A 16511-nucleotide genomic window follows, 5' to 3' on the forward strand; every position below is an offset into this window, starting at 1 on the left:
TAATAGGACAGAAAAGGAAGGGAAAATAATAATAATAATAACAACAACAATAACAACAACCAACAATAATAATAATGATAAAAGAATATACAAAATAAGTGATGCACAATCCAATTGCTCACCATTCGCCGACCAATGCCAAGCCCGTCCCTGAGCAGCGGTCACCACCCCCCAGCCAGCTCCCCCCCAGTTTCTATGCTGAGCATGATGCCATATGGTATGGAATAGCCCTTTGGCCAGTGGGGGTCAGTTGTCCTGGCTCTGCCCCCTCCCAGCTTCTCGCTGGCAGGGCATGAGAAGCTGAAAAGTCCTTGACTGGTGTAAGCAGTACTTAGCAACAACTAAACCATCAGTGTGTTATCAACATTATTCTCATCCTAAACCCAAAACACAGCACTATACCAGCTACTAGGAAGAAAATTAACTCTATCCCAGCCGAAACCAGGACAAGTTGTGATAAGGATGCAAAGCATTTTAATGGGAATAATCAGTTATATAATGATATTCATGTACAATAAAGTGCTTTTAATGTAAGTACTTTTAATGTGGCACTTTTGAGATGGGGGAATTACTTTTGTAATACTTTCAGAAGCATGTCTTCTATTCATGCCAGGCAGACAGCAGCAGTAGGAGACTTCTGTAAGAGATGAACTCCATTTACTCATCATTCACAAGAAGGCATTTTTCAATGCAGAGACCAAAGGATTTTACCACTCTGCTGAATAAGAGAATTTCAACATCAAGATGTGTCTACATTTTTGTAAGAGAAGAAAAAAATGGAGTGCATTATCAGTCTGAATAAAAGCCCATTGTGAAACTTCAACATTTAAAAGATGAAATTTGATTCTTTCCGGTTACATTTGCCTAATTGTTTTCCTGATCTCCCTTTACTGTTCTCATCTGTCTTCCAAAAAAGAAGCTAATTCTATCCTGCCATTGGCATTTTTGCTGATGGATGTCAAAAGTTATAAACACAAGGTGGCCATACAAGATGTTTTGCACTCTTTTGGAAATTTTCATAAATATATTAACAGAAACAGTCAGTATACGCAAGTTTCTTTTTACCTTATGGCTATGGATATATTTAGGCAAGGGGATTGAAAACAGACACTTATTCCATCTATATTGTACATGTTCATTTAGAAGTGGTGCCCTCTTCCACCCATCGCTAATTTGCTATAAATGCCATGCCAGTTGTCATGGTTACAGGGTGAGCTGACTCCGTCTCTCCGGTATCATTGGCTATGTTGGGGCGCATAGTCCTAAAGGAAGGCGACGGCTGAGCACGCTCCCTGGTCTCTCTCTCCAGCCTCTGCAATTGTAGAGCGCTTCCTCCAATACCTTGCAGCAAGTGGCCATGCACACTGCAGAAAAGAGCCCAACCATCTCCTCATCTCATCTCAATACTGAGCACGTGACTCTACCCATATGAGACGTGACTATAAGCAGGGGATATATTTGGGTCAGCACTGAGGCTTCAGATGCCCCTTCTCTGCTCTTCCTCCCCTCCTCTCTCCTTTGCTGAGCTCGAGAAATTACCCCAAGCCTATACTGAGTCACAGTGGACCAGACAACTAAGAAGTGTGGACACTAGACAAAACTGTACTTGGGAATATCAATCAAACCGCAAAACAGCATGCTCAGGCATGGTTGCCGGCATGCAATATTATGATCTTTAAATCCAGAGCAATGTGGCTTGTGAATCCTGATGCCTAGAACTATCAAAAGAATGTAAGATATTGCGAAGTTTGGAGTAGGATTCACCTGAAGATTAGACGTAAGTGCCTACATGAGAACTGGGTATTCCCATTATGTCAACAGAGATCTAGTCAACGCAGTTAAGGGAGCCTATGTATAGAAAGCTGGGGATCCTGCTCTTGGGTGGAATCTGACCTGAGAGGCTCAGCCCAGTTCCCATACACAAGCATCCTGAGCCATTGAGATGCTCCAAGGTATTCCCCTTGGACTCCAGGTACCTCTCCGGTGGAGTGTGGGTATTGCACAGGTCCTGTGCTGTAACTGACAGCTCTACGCAGTGTCTCAAGTAGCTCAGGGCATCTTAAATGGACTAGATGGTGGCATCTAACCTGAGCCCTGTCCAGCCCTACCAGTTCTGTTTTAGACGGCTGGCTATTTCAAGGGGATCCAAGATATGAGAGAGGCCCCACATCTCCCTACCCAGTGCACAAGGGGGCAGGCATTCACAATACTAAGCTGTTAACATCCTTTAGCCAGTGCATATTTAATGTAAAATGCATAACCACTCCAGGAACAGGGACCAAACCCGGGATCTGCCTTTCCCATGTAAGCGGAGCTTAATGCGTTCAAACTCAGGATCGTTTACCCCATGCTTTTAGTTGCTTCTCTTTAACCTCTCTAAGCAGACAGGTAAAGTAATGCACAGAGACATAAATCAGATTGTAAGATACAAATCAATACTTATTATGGAGTGCCCCTTACATTCATCACGCCTTCTCAGAAACTACTTAGCTAAAACTTATATGTTATTGCTGATTCCAGCAAAGCCAACACATTTCAGACAACATCTCCTTTTGCTCTCTCTTAAATCTGTAGCACTATTTCAAAAGAGTCCTTTGCTCCCACATGTTCTGAAACAGTCCAACAAAAAATTTCAGGAAAAAACATCTTTTTTCTGGTTAAAAAATGCAAAATGTATTCTGCAAAGTCACATGGATTTCAACTGAAAAAGCTCAAAAATATAGATTTAAGCTTCAAATTTTCAGTATGCCTTTTTTATATGAACCTCAATGTTTAAACACAGATGAAAGTATTCAAAACAACAGAGATAAAGCATTTCATTTTACATTGAATACATTGCATTAGACTTCAATGTATTTTTTTAGTTTGGCTTATAAGAAAATAATGAAACAACTGAATTGGATAACGTTCATCTGGATCAATTAGAAACCTTTTCTGAAAATTATTCACATAGCTCTATGGAAACCATATTGTTGCATTGTGTTTTTCACAAAAGCAGTGACTATTTTTTTTCTTTTTCATTTCTTGGCAACAGAGACATGGATCTATAATTAAAAACCCACTTAGACAATTTCCAAAAGATTATTACAATCTTGTCATGTCAGGGGTTGAACAAGTCAATTTATAGATTTTTTTTTTCCCCATCCCTAGATTCTACAATGATGGTCTGAAAACCTTCAAGGCCCTAAACTATGTTTTGTTTTGGCAATGGACACAGGGCATGCAAATGATATTCTTTCTTTCTTTCTCTCTTTTTAGGAATGCAGTTGAAGAAAACAAAAAACTATATGCAATTTATGACACAAGGTGAGTAAAAAAAAGTACTTTAAAAACGTGATTATTATCTGTAAATGGAATGTTAACCCCTTAAAATATTAAAAATATTATTAACGTTTATTTAAATATATTTTTTCCTGAGTTACAAGGTAATCTTTAAATTATAGCACAATGACAAATATTTTAGATCATCATACGCAAAATTCTGTATCTACCTAATAAAGATTCTCCTTCATATATAGTGATTTCCCTTTGTATACAGTGCATATGACAAAGAAATGTAGTTGCCCAGCCAGCTTAATTTACATGCTATTCCACAGACGGAATACGGCCCACGATCCTGATCTGTGTATTATGAGCTTAACCGTGGCTGCTTGTGATGCCGGTGTTTGGGGAACGAGAGCGAAGGACTAGCTGGCACAGCCTGGGGGAAAGAGGATGCATTTAAAAAGCCTAAGAGGCACTTCCACCAGCAGTGTCTTGGCAGTGCGCGGCTGTGGATACAGCCTCTACATAAACACACCTCCACACTCTCCACGCTCTGAACCATTTCCGTTCCCCTCAGCCTTCACGGACTCTTTCCTGTTAAGGGCACTCCTTAGCGTAAGTAAAAAACCTACTCAAAGGATAAGGGCAAGGCATACATCAGACTTTCACTTTATTCTACCCATAGCTTTTTCTTTGTTACCCTGGATTATCGCTTCCAGAATTCTTCCTAATTTTAGTAAATCAGGATTGATGCCAAATCATTTCATTACACTTCCTTCTCATTGCTTATGCTGTTTTATGTGGGAGTGTTTGAATGTATAAATGGCTTTCTTCCCCCCCCAGTATTTATTCTTTATCTTTCTACTTCTCCACTGTTAACATTCATTTGGACATTTGGATGAAAATATCGGGAACCAACATCTCTTGGTGTTTTAGCTAGTCCTTATACACATGCATCAGTTAGGACCCTGACTTGATCTTCATTTAAATGTACATAATACTAAAGATAAGCAATTCAAACAACTTGCGCTTTTCTTCTTCACTCTGTATAATCTCCTGCACAATGAGGCTTGGATCTTCACTTGGAATTCTGGCTGCTCTAGTAAAAAATTGCATAAACAGTAATTATCACAAATGAGATTCATAAAGTTATTGATAAATATGAAAACACAAAGAAATGGGCTATATCCTTCTATTTTTATCTAATCTTAAAGAAAAAAGGTAGCTGCTGCGTACTGTTTTGTTAAGAATAATGTGCTCCCAACAAAGGGATTTAGATGAAAACACTCAAGTAGAAACTCTTAACAAAGAAGTCCTATGTAAAATAGCTCTTTCTCAGCTGTGGTTATGGTAAAAAAAAAAAAAAATAACTCGGTTACTTGTCTGTTTTTCTAAACACAGACTGTTTTCATCAGGACAGAGACTTAAAGAATAGTACTTCTAAAGCACCACAGGCTTCTCTAATGTATTTGTGTTATTTCAGTACATAATCATTAATCCTTATGATGAAAAAATGTGAGTTATAAAGAGCCTTGATTATTTCTTCCTCTGCCAAAGTGTCAATGGATTTTTATTTTGATATGTCTGACTCATTATGTGCATAATCCAGAGGTTTTGCTGCATAAAGAATGGAATATTGCAGGAATACGCTTTTAAATTCATTCAGATAATGCAAATTTTTGTTCTATTTTCTTGAATATGAAGAAAAATAATCATTTGAAAATTAAACAACAGTCCAAAACAATTTGGGTCAAGCCTCTTATTAAAGGCAAATTTGCTCATATTGATTAATACCTTATTCTTTATGTGGCCCACTGAAACATTCAGATCTCCACTACATCAGAACTGTTGACATAACAACATTAATATTTCTGTATAATTAAATGAAACCCAGCAAATTATGCAACCAAAGCAAACGGATTCATGCAACGCTGTTTGCAATCTGTCTGACAGAAATGGGGACAATGAGTATAAGCTCAGCATAAACTGTTGAGTATTACTCAACATCAGCAAATATTACATACGCTTTCTGATAAATATACATAGTAGATAAATATAATATGGTTTTCCTCACATAGTATGTACAACAACCACTGCTCATTATCTGAACAGGCAAAACACAGCGTATGAAACGGTCCAAGTGAAGAGTATTCCCTAAGTCCCGATGCTGCGCATCTACTCTACAGCATCCCCCTGTCACTCTCAAACTCTGCTTCTGCTAAGATACTGTAGGACAGAAAGTAAGAAAGTTGAGCTTTCTGAAGGAAATATTAAATTTTTGTCCAATGGTCTTTTGGCAAAAATGGTCCTCAACTTTTGATTTCATAAAGTAAAAAAGAAGTCAGGCTTGGGAAAAAAAAAAAAAAAGAGTTGAAAATTTTCTTGTGGATTTTTTCCCAGCCAGTTTTATTAATTATACCTTCTCAGCAGGTTAAACCAGCAGGCTATTAAAATTGCTGCAAGGCAGAATAGGTAAGCAGCAGCATGGGTCTCAGCCTAGTAAGATTAATGTCCTGTGTTCCTCAGAAGGCACCACTCCAGCTGTAGCAGCAATTCTTCCCACTTTTTTTTAGTTTCTGTCTCTTTCTCTTGTATCTCTGAACCCTCTGTGATTGCAATTTGCTTCAGGATAAGACTGGATCTTTGTCAAAATCAGTTAAATGACAGACAAGCCAGAGAGGAAAATGAAAAAGAAAACATTCTGATAAGTGATTCTGACCTCAGCGTGTAAGTTGGGTTATGTTCATTTTGTCAGGTAAACGCTCAGTACCACTTCCCAGTGCAAGAGCTCAGTGATGTATTGCATGGTGTGATCAAATACTTCTTCCCTGATTCTCAAGCCAGTCTTTCTCCTACAGTCTGGTGACTGATAGTGGTAGTACTGCAAATGCATCAGTTGTGAGCAGACCTCTCCTCTTCTCTAGCCTTCCTGTCATTGCCTCCTCTTCTGTATCTCCATTAGTACTGACGATGATGAAGAAAACTGGAATTTGTTCCAAAATTTTGAGTGGCTCCTCATTCCGCTCCTACTGCCTTCAACAATTTCTGTCCTTTAACAAAGGCTGAGTGTGCTCTGTTCCAGCTCCTTCTGAAAGGAGATGATGGGTACATCTACACAGCGTTTTAGTGCAGATCAGGACCGTGCTTGTGAAGTGAATCATTTGATCATTCCCACTTACTGTGCTTTGGTTCGTGTCTCAGAGCAGTCTCAGAGTACATGAACTCGATTCCTTTCATACGAAACTAAGGTGGAAAATGCACCCCAGCAGCACACTGAATGTGGTCCAACTGTTAATGAGCATCTAATCTATGGGACCAGATTAGAACTTTTCCTAAGGGGAAAAAGAACCCCAAAATGTGTATGGCGTGGATATCAGGTCCTCAGCAACAGCAGTTTTGCTCTACGGACCAGCCTCGGTGCTTGCTAACCCAGACATAGCCGACGAATCCATTGGAACCCCACTCATCCCAAGGACTTCTTTCATGTGTAGGCTTGGCAGGTATATTCTTCCAGACGTATTTGCATCTGCCCAAGGACAGTCCTTTTGCTCCTTCACACATAATGCTTGCCTTTGCAGTTTAGCCTTATCCATTTTTGAAGTGGCCTTTACCAATACTGGCAATGCTAAGGAAGGAAATAATATCACTGTGCTTACCTTATTGACCAAAATTTGACTGGGAGCATAGATCTTAACTGTTCAGTGGCCCAGAGGCTGGAACATTCACCAAAGTAGTAGAAGTGGTGATGAATTTTAGTCCCTGAACTACAATTTTTGAAGTCTCATCTCTTATAGGGATAATTTTACTGGGACAGAAAGACTGTATGTTGGAAAAAGAGCAAGAGTGAGAATGAGCAATGATGAAGGCACCTAAGGGGAGCAGAGAATCGAGTTCCATTCCTTAAACACTGAAAGTTGATTTATTTTATCCAGTAATTAATTAATGAAATACTGGATTATTTATGAAATAACAGTACTTTATAGATAACAGCCACAGAGTCATGTTAACTCTTTCCCTCTCTCCCCTACTTAACTATTTGCTGAAAAATGGAACATTTCAAACAGAGATGAAACCCTTGCCCCGAGGTCCTGTAGTCTGGGCTGATCTCAGGAGATACATCCTTGGCATTTTCTTGGAGGGAGAACCTGCAGGTTCTGACTGGGTGCTTTGCTTTAGTGAATAAAAGTGCCCAGACTCCTTCCTGCCATGCCTTGAAATAACCTGTTTGCTTTTTGAAAGGAGATGTTTAGGAGCCTAATTCCAGGAGAAAGTCAGGGTGGTGAATTTTGGGGCAGGACAAGGAGTCTATTTCTGTGCCCATTTTTTTCCTATTGGCCACACGAAATAGCTCCCCAAAAGTCTTTGCTTCCATTATTTCCTTAAATACTCTGCACTGTGCAGGGCTTTGCTGGGTCTTACCTCCAGACCGTTGCCACAGAAGCTTTGTTCTGAGTCTTTCCTGCGGACAAAACCCAAAGTGCCATTTTCACTATAAATGCCATATCACTGAGAAGTCGAGATGATTTTTACCTTTCATGAAATTCATTGATCGTTTATAATTTTTAATGTCTTTCAGTTACTGCTAAGCCTAATCAAATCCAAAGTCCCAAGGAACAAATGCTCCGTAACCCCCTAACTACTTCCTTGTCCCATCAGCTCCAGCCTGGATTATCTTTAAACGACCCACAAGTAAATGGAAACGGTTGCTCTGAAAGATCAAGAAGACAAATACTTAAATGAAGTGATAAAATATGACAGACTCTACAGCACTGTTGATTCATTCCTACCTCAGATGTGTTTCCAAAGTACCAGGATAGCGCATTAGTCAGAAGTAGTGTTCTCTAAAATATTTTATTTCTGTTATAAAACTGACAATCTATTTAAGAAAAGTTTTTAGTGCTCAAATGCGCTTTTAAACCACGTTAAATTCTTCATAAGAAATATTTTCTTCAGTGTTAATACTTTCTTTCAGCACTTACAGGGAGAGAACTGAGTTGGTACCCTTCCCTAAATTCACTTTCTCTGAAGTCCTTGAAAGAACTAGTCTTCAATACTGCCCATCCATAGCATAAAAAAAAAAAAATCAGGATCCAGGGCCTGCAAATCATGTGTATATATATATATATATTTATTATTTGACTTTTCATTTTTGAGCCCTTGAGTCATGTATGCTTCGTGTCACAATTCTCAAGCTTTCATCATAAGCCTTATTAGCTTTTAAATGAAAGCTAAGATTTTCACTTCCTTTATAATCATAGTAATTACGGCACTATTAAAAAATCCAAATATTGCAAGACTTAAAATGAAATCACAAGGTTTGGCAACACTCAGTTTCTCTACATTTTTCCTTATTGCCTACAGTGTTTTATATTGTTTTTAAGACTGAGCCTGCTCCTTCTTTCATTGGAGCTTTACTATTAACTGCAGCAGCAACAAGTCAGGACGTACGCCATGGCTTGCACTTGTCTTTCTTTTCAAGAATTTGTTGAGGAAAGACAAAAAGCCACCCATGCTTTCTCACCTGTACACAACACCACAGCATTCCTCAAGTGTCCATCCTTTTCCTAGCAGTTTCTCTAAGGAAGGGGATATGTAGAAGGAAAAACAGGTGGTAAGAGAAAAAGTGCAAAAAAAGACATTGCTTTTCTCCCTTGACTAGCGGAATGTTGTGCTCTGTCATGGACCAGCAGCCACCGATTGCAACGTAACCAGAATCAGGAGCTGGCTAAGGGCATGTTTACACCATTGGTAGAGCGTGGTGAAGAGGTCTGGCATCGAGGAGCCGGCTCTGGAACCAAAGGCAATATAGCCAAGTCAGCGTGCTTCTGCTTCCATGCCAATTAGTCCTGCTGAAAGGACTGATTAACCTGGAAGGAGGTTAACAATAACAACAGCCGTGCTGTCTCCACCCCAACCAATGTTTTATACAAAGTTAAGAGCACCCAGAAGATCACAGGCAACGCAAGAGAGAGCCGACAGCTCTCACCATACATTCCTTTGGCACCGGTGCAGTTTCCCTTCATTACGGTCCTGCGTAAAAAGCCCGGCTACGCACGCTTTGAGGCCAGCGGAGGTTTTGCCTGGCAAAACACGACGATCTAGATCTGTGCGGATGGCATCCCCACGGGCACGGCTGAAGGGAGCCTCAGGCCCGGTACCTGGACAGGCACACCGCAGCCCTGGCCGTGGCAGGGACCCCCTCCGGCCCCGTGCGGGTCAGGGCCGGGCTCCCAGCCCAGCTCCTCTCCTGCCCCAGCGGGCCCCCACCTGGCACCGCTCCCGGGACACGCCAAGGGGCGGCTGGGCGCAGTGGCCCCGCTTGGGGCAGGCGGAGGGGCAGGGGAGGGCAGCCTGCCGCAGGGCTGAGGCCAGGCCCGCACCCCCTCAGCCCAGCCCGGCGTCGGGCAGCCCCCCCTCACCCGGCCCCAGGGGGTCCCGGCGGGCTGCCCAGGCCCCGCGGCCCCGCTCCCACCCCGGGGGTCCCCTCGCCCTCCCGAAGGGAAGGAGCCGGCTGCGGGGGGGCACCCCCTCCTCAGGGCGGGTGCCGCGGGGCCGGAGCCGTGGCCGGCGGGGCGGGCGCGCCCCGAGGCGGTGCCGGGGGAGCCGCCGCCCCCTGCTGCCGGCCCCGGCGAGCCCCGCTCCCCGCGGGCCCCTCCTCGGGCTCTCCGCCGGGAGGGACGGCGGCGCCCTCCGCTCCCTCCCCTCCGCTCCCTCCCCTCCCGGCTGGCGGGAAGGCGGCAGGGCGGGCGGAGGGGAGGCAGGCGGCCGGGCTCCGGCGGAGGGCGGCTTCCTCCGGGGCTCGGCGGCGTCCGGCCGCGGGGTGGGCGCAGCCGGGTGCGCGGGCGGCTCCCGCGGGCCGGGCAGCGGTGTTGCGGCAGGGGGTGGGGGATTTTTTTGGGGGGGTGGGGGCGGGGGGGGACACGACGGGGACTGTCGCCTCCGCCTCTTCCTCAGCGGCAGCCGGGGCAGCCGGATCGCGGCGGCGGCGGCGGCTGCTGCTGCTGCTGCTGCTGCGCGGAGGGAGCGCGGAGCGGAGGGATGTGGGGCTTTGGGGGAGGCAGGATCTTCGGGATCTTCTCCGCTCCCGTCCTGGTGGCCGTGGTCTGCTGCGCCCAGAGGTAGGAGCCAGCGTGCCCCGGCGGCGGCGGCGGCGGCGGCGGGGCGGGATGCGTTTCGCCAGGGGACCAAGCTGATGCGCTCCCCCCCCCCGCTCCCCTCTCCCGCCGTGGCCCCCGGCCCCCCGCACCCCGTCCTCTGCCTCCCCCGCCCGACATCCCCCCCGTCTCTCGCCCCCACAGTGTGAACGATCCCGGCAACATGTCCTTCGTGAAAGAAACTGTGGATAAATTGTTGAAGGGCTACGACATCCGCCTCCGGCCGGATTTCGGAGGTGAGTCGCCCTGGCCGGGCTCGCCGCCCGGAGCTCTCCCCCGCCCCGCCCCAGGGCTGCCGCCGCTCCCGCACGGCGGAGCCGGCTCCCGCGCCCCCGCTGCCGCGGCCCCGCTCGCCGCCAGGTCGCGGAGCGGCGGCGGGTAACGCTCTCCTCTGCCCGCAGGTCCGCCCGTCTGCGTGGGGATGAACATCGACATCGCCAGCATCGACATGGTTTCCGAAGTCAACATGGTGAGTAGCGGGGGGGCCGGCCGGGGCCGGCGCCGGGGCTGCCGCCCGGCGGGTCGCAGCCTCCCGTTCCCCCTCCCTCCCTTCGCACGAAGTCGCTGCTGCCTGGGCGGGCGGCGGCCGAGCTGCGCGGGGCGCCGAGCGCTGCCCTCGCCGCCTGAAAACTTTATTTCCCCGGAGACGCGCTTTCCCCTTTCCCCCTTTCCCTTCTCGCTGCCGGCGGCCGCCTCCGCGGGCGTGCGTGGCCCGGCAGAGCCCGGGGGTGCCGGGCCGCCTGACCCCCTCCTCTTCCTCCCGTCCTCCTCCCCCCCCCCCCCCCCCCCCGTGGCGCCGGAGCTCGCCGGGGCTCCGCCGGGCACCGGCACCTGCCGCGGCCCCGCAGCCGGCGGGATGCGGAGCGGAGCGGGCTGGCGGCGGCGGTCGACGGGGTTCCTGCGGAGGGTGGCGGTGGCGGAGGGCCGCGGCTGGCGGCATCTCCCCGCTTCTTGCGCGGCTCAGGGCAAAAAACCAACCCAGCTTCTCGGTGGATAAACTCTGACATGTGCGAGTGTGTTAATTATTGCTGAACATGGAGAGCAGGCGCGATTGCGTAGGGACTTCGGAGGAATCGTAATTTTGCTTCGCAAAGTGCTACTGTTCGGGGGCTGTCGGGTTCACTGAGGGAAAGGGAGGTGTTTAGTGTGTTTCTGCCGTTCGGTCCCCCGGTCTATGCAGTTTGGTAGTTTGGGGCTGGAAGGTAGAATTGCCGTTTCTTGTCCTAATCCTAAACCTGAGGTGGATTTTTCGTGTTTCTGAGCAAACTACTCGTTCCCCCTGTATCTCAGAGTTTTTTCCTTCTATTATTCCTTTCGCAAACCTGAGGTAAAAGACCAGCCTACTCTGCAATGCTGTAGTTACATTTATGGCATTACAAATAATTCTGCACGTTTGGAAGCTGAGCTCTCTTTCAGTAAATATGGCACTAACACCAGCACTACCCCTCCTTCAGTGCACTGTTGCAGTGTTACAAGCTGGCATAGTTTGGCTTTATACATGATCTGTGTATTTTTGTTAATCCTGCCCCTTCTTTCACCTGCTCTACCCGAAATTCTGAGATAGAACCTTCTTGCTCTACTTCCGATCTTTTAAAAAATGATTTTAACAGAGATACAGTTACCTGCTTGCAGTTAAAAGTGCCACCAATGTCTGCCCTTCTGCTCATTCGGGAGGGACAAAAGAGATAGTTCTTACTTGCAAGAGTTTATTTTAGGCTTTGTGCAAACTCAGGCAGCTGCAGAGTCACCTCATATATTCCACAGGCTTTTCTGTACCTGTAGGATTGCTTCACAAAAAAAAATGGAAGCTGAATCTTTGAAGAGTAATTGAAAAGTCTGACTTCGCTATCCCCACTGCCACCTTCCCCACCTTTGGCTATGCTCCACATTTAGGGAAGCACTACATTATGCATTAAGTTAATACGTAACACTGTGTATGTGAAGTGCCACATAGGCAATAAATATCAGAGAAAGGCAGACTGAGATTGGAAAGAAAATGAGGGTATGTATGGTGCTTTTTGTGCCTTTTTTTTTTTTTTTTCCCCAGCTGTGGGAAAGCCTGTTAGGTTTGAGTAACAACTTGTCCAACCCACTCTAGCAGGGGTATAAGGAAAAGTAATTACACTGCCTGTTGTGCTGCTAGACTGGGTAATTAGATCTTGAATAAGACAGGAGCTCCTCAAGAGGATGGGTGCCCTCCATTTCTCCCAGAGAGTGTGCCAGCATAACAGTTTAGTTTCTAGCTGCCCCACAAGTCAGTGCCCACTGTTTCCCATCACTTGCCAGAGATCTAAAGAAGTGAAGAAGTTTTTTTCTGTGCCCTCTCATGGGACAATGCGAAGTCTGAAAAATATCAATACAGATCTTGCAAAAGAAACACATACGCGTTTCTGAAGGGAATTGCTGTAGTACTATTGTTACAAAAACTGTATTAATTTACTTTAGGAAAAATGAGCAGAAAGGGCTTCTGGTTGGTGAACACCTTACTACAACCGGAGTTTCAGCTGAGCTTGTCTCTTCTCCCTGTGAAAGAAGTCATCTTTGACAAAGCACAGCTATATTCAAGTACTGCCTGAGTTGATTACTTCCACTTATTTTAGGTAACTTTATACTTATCTGCAAAGATTCTTGAGTAAATGTCAAGAAACAATGAATAAGGATGAACAGAAGGAGCTTTTCAAGATTACTGAAGTATACATTCTAAGGTAGTGGTTTGGTGGGGAAAAAAAAGTCGCAGTGAGTTGAAGACCTGAGGCATAGCTGTTGAACTTCATGCTGGTTACCAACTAAACTTTTAATCTTTGACATATTCTTTCATCTAATTCCAAGCAGATATTGTGAGCATTGACCTTTAGCCTCATCAACTATTGAAATGTCTTACAAGAATTTCTCTCTATGAACTGTGGTAGTATGGACATTAATTCCTTTGATTTAAATCTAGACATTGGTGTAACCTTTTATAAATTAGCTTGTTAAAATTCATCTTTATATTAAAAATAAAATAACCAGAGAATTAACATTCTTCAGTTTTATGAATATAAATAAAAAGTTATTACAGTATGGTTTATTATACTGCTTTCTAGGCAGCCTGTAATGTAGCTTTTAGTGATATGATGGCAATTCCTTGTAACAAGAATTACAGCTTGTATCATACTCTTTTCTATTCTTAATCAAACTCTAGGCTTATATATAACACATTCCTCTATGAATCTTCAGTTACTAGTTATTCATTTGGCTTTCCAGCATTTTAAAAATTTATTTGTGTATTTTTAGTCTTTCTGTTGAAAATTATTAAAAATCCTTTGCCCTCTGTACATCCAGACTACCTGTAGCTATTTTTTAGAATAGACTTATTGAATAGTAATATGCATCTTCCTCAAATTACATGGAACAGTTAATATTTTTCTTTATTTTTGATGCTGAAATGCTAAGCTGGATCGGGAGGACTGATGCAAGTATCAGGACTGCACAGCATCAAATTGTTTTACTGAAAAATTTTCAATAAGCAATTTCTATCTGATCTCCTAACATCTGGAAAATATTGAGTAGCATTATTGAAATTGTTACTCTGCTATACTGTTTACATCATACTAAAAATGCTAAACATTTATGAAGTAAAAATAATATGCTTTGATACTTATACTTTGAGTTATATATATGGTAGCAAGAATGAATTAACGAAGTTGAATGTAAGAAGTGCATTTTTCAAGGAAGGGCTGCAGTCTGTTAATGATCTGCCCATATATATGTGCATATATATGTGTATCTCCATACGTGCTTTATTTCCCTGCTTTACCTGCACATGCTTTCCCATTAATATTTGCCTATTATTTGCCTATTATACCTGTAATTGGGTACTTAACCACCTACTATTTTTGTGCATACCTCCAATAACTGCATTTAAAACTGCGGTAAATGCCTGTAAAATGTACAGTAATGCACATCTCCAAACAGAATACTAATCAATAATAACAGACGTAATACTGAGAAAATACTGTAAGTCATTTTACAAATAAAGAGTATGGAAGATTACTGTTGTCAGATTGCAATACTTTACAATTTATCATTTTACATGATTTGCATTGGTTGTGTTCTGTCCTTTCTGTGTTTTAGAGGTATGTTTTGCTTAGGTGATGTGAATTGAAAAAGAAATAGTTCTCATGCTTTTTACTAGTCTGTCAGCCTATTTCCGATCAGACAGTATCCACAATTTGTGAATTTGTATAGTCCGATTCTCGTTCCACATTTGGTCTGTGAATCAAATGCCTTAGTTCCAGGCATATAATTTTCAAGCACCCAAATACTCCCGTAGCTTTTTATCCTTAGGAAGTTAAATAATCAATACATTGAGTCTCCAAATAACCCCCTCTTTAAACTCATCATTATAGCTGGAAGACTAAAGTGCTGTGCTTTCATTTTCCCATTATTTTAGGATGTGTTTTATGGGAGGTAAAGCTGTAAAGTGGGTAGAGAAAACAAGGGGATCAGTGCAAAAATGAACCTTTCTCCTTAGAGATAATGTTTTGCAGAGAATAGTATGATCTCCTGTAAGGAAGGAAACTTGTGCTACTGCTCTCTAAAGTGCTGTCTGCATTCTCTTTGTGTATAGAGGGGACTTCAGAGCTGTTCATCCAGGGTTTTTCAAAGGCTCTAATTTCGATAAAATTAAACTCAAACCAGCAAAACCCAGGAGGCATCATTGGCTATATAGTCATCCTGCTGTTTTGAGAATACTGTACTCAGAAAATTAGTTTGACATAAAGTCAGACCATAAAACTTACGAGTTGTTGTTTCTGAAAAAGATGTAATCTGTTCTATGCTAACAGTGTAATTTTTTATTTTTACATATGTTCCATTATAAAACTGCAAGTATGCATATGGACTTCATGGGGTGCCTGCTGATTTTCAAAGCAATTTTGACATCTTTCTGACAAACTGTGTTTTAGTTGCTGCTTTAAGGTCAACTAAAGTTCTTACTCACCGAGGTCAAATACTGTCTACCTCCCTTAGATATTGATGCATAAATGATTATTTTTAGGTGAATTAATTCGTAATTCACGTGAAGTACTGAAGGTGCAGAACCTTCATACTTCTGTTGATGAGATTTGTCACATCTTACTTTAGATGTCTAAAAAACGGGGTGGGATTCAGTTCTTGTTAATTGAGATGTATCCAATTAGATGTCTAAATGTGAGCTGGGTTGCTAAGCTCTATAACCGTAGTGAATGGGGAACTAGAACAGAACTTGGCTGCTTAGGCAAAGGTGTGTACTGTCATTTTGGTTTCATGGTATCGTACTTGCCCTCCAATTTCCAGTCCAGGTTGGTGCAGATCTCTTGCAAGCCATCTCCCATGTCTGTGTGCTCTGTGTACATGTGTTAGATGTGACACCAGCTCCTGAAGTTTAAACAACTGAGTCTTATCCCTGTCGATACGGGTGATGGAGTCCAGAGAGCTATTTATCTTAAAATAAAGAAGACACTTTAATGGTCCTTCTTAGATATTCTAGGTGCCTCAGGGTATCCCGGTTGGACTCCAGCTGCCTCTCCAGAAGTATAGGGGACTCCCATAGATGCTGTGCTGTACCTGCCAGCCGTATGCAGGGGTCCTGCATAATCCAGGGCATCCAAAATGGCACCAGACACCCTTGCTTAGGTCAGTGTATTGTTCCCTAGGTGTCCAGCCAAAGCTCATCCTCCACGCTCCCTCTGGAATCAGGAGGAGATAGACACTAATTTGTAAGAGGTATCTTAGACATCTGTGTGGGTTTTTTTTTTTTTAAGATGAAAGGATTCGTCTTTCTGGGAGGTGTCCATCTTTCCTGAATGGCTATGGAGAAAGCGAAGGCAACTTGGTTAGTCTTTGGGTGGCTGCAGCTGGGCATGGTGAAATGTAACCTATGTTTCCTATTATAAATGTAGCTTGTATTTCTTGCCATAAACAGCTACTTTCTAAATACTTTGCAAACAGAATCTCGGAGTTACCTCATGCAGGAAGTCATAACTGAGTTGTGACATATTTTGCTTTGAAGATTCAGATGGGGAAATTAAATGAATTGTACTAATAGAGTGATTACATAATAATTTTTGTTGC

The 16511-nt window shown here is 43.9% G+C and overlaps 1 protein-coding gene across 4 annotated transcripts in view; it reads left to right on the plus strand.

Annotated features, from left to right (window-relative positions):
- The first annotated feature begins 9884 nt into the window (after positions 1-9884).
- GABRB3 (gamma-aminobutyric acid type A receptor subunit beta3) overlaps positions 9885-16511 on the plus strand; it is a 114429-nt gene continuing 107802 nt past the window's right edge. For all 4 annotated transcript variants that reach the window (XR_012778687.1, XM_075523574.1, XM_075523584.1 and 1 more), the window contains exons 1-3: positions 9885-10382; positions 10563-10654; positions 10820-10887. Coding sequence is in view for 3 of the 4 variants with exons in the window: in XM_075523574.1 (XP_075379689.1) it covers positions 10303-10382; positions 10563-10654; positions 10820-10887 (240 nt within the window). In the remaining variant the exon portion in view is untranslated. The remainder of the gene's footprint in view (positions 10383-10562; positions 10655-10819; positions 10888-16511) is intronic.

The sequence above is a fragment of the Mycteria americana genome, chromosome 1 (genome assembly GCF_035582795.1).
Source record: "Mycteria americana isolate JAX WOST 10 ecotype Jacksonville Zoo and Gardens chromosome 1, USCA_MyAme_1.0, whole genome shotgun sequence".
In the NCBI taxonomy this organism is placed as follows: domain Eukaryota; kingdom Metazoa; phylum Chordata; class Aves; order Ciconiiformes; family Ciconiidae; genus Mycteria; species Mycteria americana.